The 8,750-nt window shown below is 46.3% G+C and overlaps 1 protein-coding gene across 1 annotated transcript; it reads left to right on the top strand.

The window, feature by feature from the left end:
- The first annotated feature begins 311 nt into the window (after window positions 1–311).
- On the top strand, window positions 312–2,046 carry LOC137428769 (globin-2-like). Its single transcript, XM_068118663.2, has 3 exons — window positions 312–803; window positions 985–1,219; window positions 1,773–2,046. The coding sequence occupies exons 1-3, from the start codon at window positions 691–693 to the stop codon at window positions 1,893–1,895; spliced, it is 471 nt and encodes a 156-aa protein (XP_067974764.2). The 5' UTR covers window positions 312–690; the 3' UTR covers window positions 1,896–2,046.
- Window positions 2,047–8,750: the final 6,704 nt, after the last annotated feature.

Below are 8,750 nucleotides of genomic sequence, written 5' to 3'. Positions count from 1 at the left end.
TAATATTCACTCATGGTGTCTAAATCAGATTGAACCAGAATCTTGCAAAATCATTTATTTGCTGTGCTGGCACCGATGGGCCAATTCAGGCAGGACACACAAGTAGCGAAGGAACTACCCCCTTATATTGCTTTATGCTTTGTCACAGTAAAAAAACAACTTATAGCCTGTGTCGAGATGTGGTTTGGTTTGAGACAATTATATATATGTCTTTCAATTGCTGTAAGCAAATATAACAGTGCATTTTAAGCCTCTGCTTTGTTGTATTATATTTAGTTTATAAGACGTGTTTTGTATTTGGCTTTCTGCAGTTGCATCGTCTTGAGGAAAGGGATCGGATGTCGCCCGCTGTAAGTTTTATTTTTTTTAGGTATTCGTGCCCAAATCACAGTAAATATTGGGGGCACTGCTCGGATGTAACACTCCAAGACGTTCCAATCCATGAGGTCTGCCAACAAGACCTCGGCCTATTCAGCTCCTCGATTGCCACATCGAAGACTGTTGCAAACTTTTCAATCAGACCTGGCAATCCTTATCTGGCAAGTTTTGCTGCGTTCGACAGCAGATTTGGGACTTGCATAAACGAGACAGCAAGCTATAAAAGTGAGTCCCCTTGTGCTTTCAGGACAGAGGAGTTAATCCCTGAACTCTGCTCTTGCCATCGAAGAACCTACACGAGAAGCAATCAACATGTCTGCCCACGGAATTGCCCGAACCACAGAGGGAGAGCGCGCTGCCGTCCGTGCCAGCTGGGCCGTGTTGATGAAAGACTACGAAAACGCAGGTGTCCAGATCTTGGATAAGTAAGTATTTCCCTTTTTACGACATTCCAAAACTGTCAACAAATCGTGAATGCATGAACGCCTAAGATTTCGGCCTTTTCCTTGGCTTGAAGATTCTACGCTAAAGTTGGGTGGGGTTTAAATTTAAATCCGGATCCGTGTAATGATCATTTGGTCATTAAACGCCATGATCATCATCCAGGTTCTTCAAAGCAAATCCCGCTGCAAAGCCGTTCTTCACCAAGATGAAGGACCTGCACACCCTTGAAGACCTGGCCAATTCCGCAGACGCCCGTTGGCATGTGGAGCGGATCATCCAGGCTGTCAACTTCGCAGTCACCAACATTGAAGACCGCGAGAAGCTCTCCAGCAAATTCGTTAAATTGAGCCAAGATCACATTCACGATTTTCATGTTACTGACCCACAGTACTTCATGGTACGTTTTGGAGCAAACACCTTACACAGCACGCAACTCTATACAAAAGCTTGTATTTTCACGATAAACAAGAATCTTTAACATGGTGTATTTCATTAACTAGCAACGGTACCCACCCTACGGGCGGGGCTTCAATTGGGAGGCCCAAATGAAGAGGCAAAATATCAGAAATTTAAGGCTTTTTTTTCTTTTAAACGATTTATATAAACATCCGTTAAATCATATCACACGTAAATCATCAAAATCTAAACAGTATTTGTAGAATTTCAATAAAAGCCACTCGGTAAATATTATTCCATAGTGTTTGGAAAAACTGGAAAATATGAAAATTGTGGGAAAAAAATGGAAAACAATATAGCCTAATTTACTCCAGGGGGTCCCAGGATTACCCACCCAAAATTTCTTTGCGATCGGTTAAGCGGTTTTTGCGGTACCTGGGAACAGACAGACAGACATTTGGTGAATTATAGTAAGATAAGCATCATGTTCGCTGCAGTAGAAGAGAAATGAAACATTCACTTTCTTACAATACTCAATGATCTTTATACCACAGATTTTGAGCCAAACAATCCTCGATGAGGTGGAGAAGAGGAATGGCGGCCTGTCAGCAGAAGGCAAGAGCGGATGGCACAAGGTTATGACCATCATCTGCAAGATGCTCAAGAGCAAATACTGAGCCTCATCTTCATCATGGTGAACATCCAACACCCTGAGATAACCCCCTCATCCATCCCAGCTGAGCAACTTTGTGTGTCTTCCTCCTTCCCACCCCAAGCACCTGATAACATGCTTCGTCCACATCAATAAAGTTGCGCTTTCTGCTGAAATCAGTCTTGTGTGGTTCACTGAACAAAGTTTCGCTTTTTAAAAATTGTTGTTTATTGAAATTTTAACAACTCTGACAAATAAAATCCATTTGTTTCATAAAATGTCTGCACAGCTGGAAAAGTAACAGTCACAAGGATAAACAAGAAAAAGAGCAATCAGAGATTGCAAACCCTCGCCAGGATGTATTTTCTGTGGTTTTTTAAGGCTTTTGTGTTAAAACAAATATGACGGCCGAACCACGTGACCGATAACGTCATTTTTTTTTTTCTAAAATAATTTATTCCTAGATTAGGCTCAAGAAATTTAATCTTGATCGGATGAAGTTTTATACTTGTCGAATTATGACGTCATAACGGAGGCACCTATGACATCATCATTAACATATTTTATTCCCCATGGAGAGTTCTTTACAATGAGCCATGTCTCAATTTTTTCTATTCAGTGCTTTCCGAGATATAGAGGTGCAATGTTTTTCGGGTTTTCCAAGATGGCGGCCGAACCACGTGACATATGACGTCATAATTATCAATAAAAAATTATACAGGTGGAGTTGCACCTATGGTGAAAATTTCCTGTCAATCGGACCAACGGTTGCAGAGAAAATCATAATTATTCTGTGCGGACAAACAAACAGACAGACAGACAGAGATAAACGGACTCGAATGCAATACCCTCTCCTCTGGCGAAGGTAACAAGTAACTTGAAAGTTTAAACGAATGATACGAACACAAAGATCCACCAGACCTGAAGGAATTTAGGACCTTCACGTGAAAATAGTAAATTCAACTAGTCGAGACCACGGATTCACTAACCCACTTGATGTACCGGTTGATAAACGAGTCAATGGTCCAAACCAAAGACGTGAAAGTTCAACACCAATGCCTCGAGCCAAAGGTCTCCCCCCAAAGCCACGTCCAGCACCCCCCATGAGAATGCACAACGATTTCCGTGGGCAAATGCATGGAAGTATTGGGAATCAAAGGCAACCAGAATACCTTTCACTTCATGCAGGTATTGTGAATTGAAGACCACAATACCCTTCATTGCGACTTGAATGTCAATGATACTGAGGGACTGAGGGAGGGATGCTGGGTGGAGTCGATCTCAAATCTGCCACCCGCACCATAAAATGGTTTTATCATAGATCCACGTTTAGGATCACAAGCACAGAAATGGAGGGGAAGGGAAAAAAGCAGGGAAATCGATCGGTCTCGCAGAACAGTGGCAGATTATTTTGATGGGCAGCTTGGTAGAACAGGCAGAAGTGGGTTGACTTCCAAAGGGAAGATGGGTTTACAGAGCAAGGCAAAAAAGGAAGGATTGGTGGCATCAAAACCCTGTCTCCAAAACTGGCCAATGTTCTGAAAATCGTCGTTGAAACTGTGAATTACGTGCGAAGCCGTGCTCTGAATCATCGCATCTTCAAAGAGCTGTGCAATGAAATCGGCTCTGAATTCGACGTCCTCCTCCACCACTCTAACGTTCGATGGTCATCACGAGGGAAGGTAGTGAGCCGTGTTTCTCCCTTGCGTGTAGAATTAGCCCTGTTTTTGCGAGAACACCAGCATTGCCATGCAACGCACTTCCAAGAGTCAGAGTTCATCCTCGCCTTGGCGTACTTGGCTGACATCTTCGACGCACTCAATCATCTCAATTGCCAGATGCAGGGCGGTGGAGTGAATGCCATCGAATGTGAAGAAAAGCTGAGCGCTTTCCGAAAGAAGTTACCGTTGTGGAGGCGGCGAGCAGAGAACGACAACTTTGAGAACTTTTCGCTACTGGACGAGTGCGTGAGCGGGATCGAAGGCGAGTCTGAAGTTGGAGGCACTGCTGTACCGGGGGAGCTGAAGCAAGCGATTGCCATGCACTTGGATGAGCTGGGAAAGTCATTCGACGGCTACTTCCCCGACCAAGAGCAATACCCAGCATGGGTGCGGCAGCCGTTTACTTTCGACGTTGCAACGGCATATGTCAACGACCAATACCTCGACGACCTCATCGAACTTCAGCAGAGCCAGACTCAACAACAACTCTTCGGCACAACAACGCTCAACGTTTTGGTGCCGCCAAATGGAGGTGTATCCTCACATCGCTAAAATTGCTCTTGAGATCCTCACGCCGTTCGTTACAACGTATCTCTGCGAGCATGCGTTTTCGAAACTGGTGGACATTAAAACAAAGAAAAGGAGCAGGCTTGCATGCGAAAATGATTTGAGGGTGGCCCTTGCCAAAACAAAACCACGCATTTCCCAGATCAGATCGCCTCCCGAAAAGAAGAACAGAAAACGCATTAAGATGCAAATCTTCTTAATTTTTTTGTCAAATTTGAGGGGTTCCGCGAGTGTTCGGTGGGTTTCGTTAGGGTTTGGCGCCTTTAAAAAGGTTAAGAACCACTAACTAGCCGAAAGCACCCGGCGTTGCCCGGGTTATTTTTGAATGAATTTACTACTATAATTCAGCTTTTACTCGTGGCCGTAGAAGATTGACTACTATAATTCAGCTCAGCTTTTAATTGTGACATGGACCCAGCTCGGCCGAAGCGGCCTCGACCGGCCTCGCCACCTAGCCTATAACCTTCCCGGGGCCCGTCCCGACATTTTTTGTATTAGAGGTTTCCTCCTATCTTTCCTCCTATCATTCAGGAGATTAGCTGCGCAGACAAACAAACAAACAAACAAACAAACAAACAAAAACATTCTTATATAACAAATATCATGAAACATTTTTTTTATTTTTTTTGTATACTGAATCGAGGCTCGTGAAAGAGCTAACATTTACTTCACAAACAAATCAACCAGACAAACAAAACACACAAAAAGCGGGAGCGGAAAACAAGTTGGGAGAGAGGGTGAAGCACACAAACACAACATTTGAGAGCAGAGAGATGTGTGGAAGGGAGAGGGCTTGGGGGAAGGAGGCATGGGAAGGGGGGGGAGGGGTGGAGGGAGAAGTATAAAACACAAGGACACCAATGACTTCCAGGACAGAAGTTGGTATTTCAAAAAAGTGGAATTGGGGTGAAATTAGCGGGGGTAGAAAAGATCAAGGTTTTGGATGGGGGAAGATAAGAGATGGTGGTGAACAGCTGTTTTAAAGACCTGGAGGGTGGAGTGGGATTGAAGAGAGTGAGGGAGTTTGTTCCAGAGGCAGGAGAAAAGAGGAATGAAGGAGTGAAGGTGAGCAGAGAGTCTTGATTTTGGCAGTTTGACCATAAGAGGGTTGCAAGCAGATCTTGTGCGACCTGTAGGAATATTTGCGGGACAGAGCCCAGAGAGAGCTGGGGGGGCAAGGCCAGAGAGGAGTCGGTAGAAGATGGAAAGACCACCAACCTGCCTGCGGTGAGTGAGTGAGAGGCCCTTGGAGTTAGCTTCATCGCGGGAGATTCCAATGATTCTGAATGCTTTGGTTTCAACAGCGTGAAGACGAGCTAGGTGTGAGGCAGGAGCACCAGCCCAGAGGGGAGAGCAGTATTCCATTGAGCTGCGGATGAAAGCCTTGTATGTGGTGAGGAGCTCAGGTGTGCCAAGGAAGGACTTCGCACGACGGAGGATGCCAAGTCGGCGACTGGCTTTGGAGGCCAGATTTGAAATGTGGTTTTCCCAGGAAAGATCATGGCAGATAGTGAGACCCAAAAGCTTGAGTGACAGAACTTCTTGGAGAGGATTATTCAGAAAGTGGATGGGAGGGTTGTCCAGTCGGTCTTTTCGGAGAGACATCGTAAGAGTGTGAGATTTGTCAGGATTGAAAGACATGTTCCACTTGTTTGCCCAGTCTGTGATTTTGTCCAGGTCTGCAGAGAGTGAGGAGGCAGCAGACTGCCGATCTGAGGGATGAAGAATGGAGTGACAGAGAGTAGAGTCATCAGCAAAGAGATACAGAGGATTTTCAAGAGAGTCAGAGAGATCATTGATGAAGACCAGAAAAAGCACAGGGCCTAGAACACTGCCTTGTGGAACTCCAGCCTGAACAGGAAGAGGAGATGAGAGAAACCCATTCAGGGCCACACGTTGACTACGACTAGAGAGGAAGTCCGCCAGCCATGCGTGGAGATTTCCATGGATACCAAAAGAGGAGAGTTTGGTGAGCAGAGCGGGGTGCCAGACCGTATCGAAGGCACGTGATATGTCAAGGGAGACTGCTCTAATTTCCTGTTTGGCATTGAGGACCTCCATCCATTGTTGAGAAAGCAGAAGCAGCATGTCCAGAGTAGAGTGTCCAGGTCTGAAACCAAATTGATGATCAGAGATCAAGCCATTGGAGAAGAGGAAAGATTTCATATCTGAAGCAATGATGGATTCCATGACTTTGCTGATAATTGGGAGAAGGCTGATTGGTCTGTAGTTGCTGGGATCTGTTTTTGCACCTTTTTGTGCAAAGCGGTGATGTTGGCAGATTTCCAAGCAGATGGAAGATGACGTTGAGCAAAAGAGAGGGTGAAGAGAACAGAGAGAGGGAGTGAAAGAGCGGAAGAACAGGATTTTAGGACCCGTGGGCTGATGCCGTCAGGTCCAGTTGCAGAATCCGAGTCGAGGGTTGACAGAAACTTTTCCACCTTGTCAGGAGGAAAGGACACAGAGTCCAGGAGCAGCTGGGTACGACTGGGTACGGTGGGTACAGAGAGGGATGGGTTTGGGACACAAGATTTAGAGGCAAACACAGAGTTGAGGCATTCAGCTTTTTCACGTGCGGAGTCAGCCGTGTGGCCATTTGAGGTGAGGGAGGGGATGGAGGGGGAACAAACACCAGAAACAGATTTGACCAGATGCCACCAGGATTTGGAAGAGGGAGACAGATAAGAGAGTTCGGTCCTGAGAACGGAGAGATATTGTTTCCTGGCTCTCCTGAGGGTGGACACACACTTGTTTCGGGCTTTGTGAAAGGAAATGAGATTTCCTTCCGTTGGATTTGCTTTCCAGGAGACGAAAGCAAGTTGTTTCTGGGCAATAGCCTCACCACAAGATTCCGTGTACCATGGACGGGAGGAAGGGTATGACAACAGAAGACGAGATGGGATAAATCTGTGCATGAGAGAGAGCAGTTTGCTTTGGAAGAATTCCCAGGAAGAATTTATGTCAGAGGCAGTAGAGATGGGAGACCAGTCCAGATGATTGATGGCTGCTTGAAGACCGTGCCAGTTGGCCTGAGTGAAATGCCAGACTCGTCGACGCTGAGGAGGCTCTCTGAGAATGGTCAGAGAGATGTCCACTTTAACAAGCACATGATCAGAAGAGCCGATTGGAGCAGAAGAAGAGCAGCAGACATTTTCAGGGAAGTTAGTCATAACCAAGTCCAGAAGAGAAGATGCTCCGTTGACTGAAATCCGGGTCGGGAAATTGACAGATTGTGTCAGTCCCAGTGAGTCACAGAAGTCCTTTGCTGAAGAGCCATGGCTGGTGAGAGAGGTACCCACACCCAGCCAACTGGCATGGTGACAGTTGAAATCACCACATATGAGGAAGAGAGAGTTGGGATGGGTAGATAGAAGTTGGTCCATATTCTCAGACAGCGAGATGTAGATGGAGTCATCACTGTTTGGTGGACGGTACAACACACATATGAACAAAAGGTGGGAGCGAAGGGGAAGCCGTAGCCAAAGGTATTCCTGGGGGTGAGGTGGAGAGAGGGCAGTGCAGGGCGAGTGAGGAGGAGAGTTTTTTTTATAAAGATAGCAACCCCACCTCCAGGACGAGGCTCAGGTCTATCATACCGGAGTAGGGAGTAACCTGGGAGAGATACCAAGGCATCAGAGACATCATGAAGGAGGAAAGTTTCTGTTAAGCAGATCACGTCTGGTTTGTCAGAAGCAACCTGTATGGAGAGATCAGACATGTTTGAGCGAAGGCCCCGGATGTTTGAGGTCCATACTGTTAAGGAAGAGGAAGGGGGAGCATCGGATACAGAACAGGGGGGGGGGGGGGAGCGGTAGGGTAAGATGTGGAAGAGGAGGAAGAGGTAGGGAGAGCTGTTGAAGGTGTGTCAGAGATTACAGAATAGCTCGGAGAAAGGGAAGGATGGGGTAGACAAAAGGTTTGATGGTGATTGGGAGAGGCGCAGTGAGGTGTTATTTGACGAGGGGAAGAGCGAGGCAGAAGGTTGAGGGAGATGAAGGTGAAAGTTGGAAGGGGGAAGAAGCGGGGAGGACGCTTTGAGGGGGAGGGGTGAGAGGGGAGTCTAGGAGGGGAGGAGCGAGGGAGAGTCTCGGAGGGGAGGGGTGTGGGGGGAGATTTGAAAGGAATGGGTGATTGGGAAGATTTGGAGGGGAGGGGCAAGGGGGAAGATTTGAAAGAGATGGGTGATGGGGATGATTTGGAGGGGATGGGCAAGGGGGTAGATTTAGAGGGGAGGGGTGATGGGAAATGGGATCTTGGGGTGATGGGATTTTGAAAAATGTACGATTAATGGGAAACGAACATTTATTGCAAAATGAGTTTCTTGAGACATTCGAGTCAAAAATACGTTTGAGGACGCTGGAGGGAGGATGGAGTGCTGGAGAGTTTAGGGAATGAATGAAAGATGCACTATAAGAGATGGAATTTTTTTTTGGAATGAAAGGATTTGGTGAGCAAGTCGAAAGCATCCTTTTATTGAAGAAGAAGAAAAAGGTGTTACAGAATATGACAGAATACAGGTCTTCAGGGTTCAGATGAGACATTTTTTAACAACGTGATCACAAACAGCGTGGTCGAAGAATGAACGAACGAAC

The sequence above is a fragment of the Myxine glutinosa genome, chromosome 5 (assembly GCF_964187855.1).
Source record: "Myxine glutinosa chromosome 5, kmMyxGlut1.1, whole genome shotgun sequence".
NCBI lineage: Eukaryota > Metazoa > Chordata > Myxini > Myxiniformes > Myxinidae > Myxine > Myxine glutinosa.
Note: the sequence above shows the minus strand (reverse complement) of the source record. Positions and strands in the feature narration are given on the sequence as shown.

Coding starts and splice junctions, on each gene's coding strand:
- LOC137428769 (XM_068118663.2), top strand. CDS start 691: ATGTCTGCCCACGGAATTGCCCGAACCACAGAGGGAGAGCGCGCTGCC. Junction 804..984: donor GGTGTCCAGATCTTGGATAA/GTAAGTATTTCC, acceptor ATCATCATCCAG/GTTCTTCAAAGCAAATCCCG. Junction 1,220..1,772: donor CTGACCCACAGTACTTCATG/GTACGTTTTGGA, acceptor TTTATACCACAG/ATTTTGAGCCAAACAATCCT.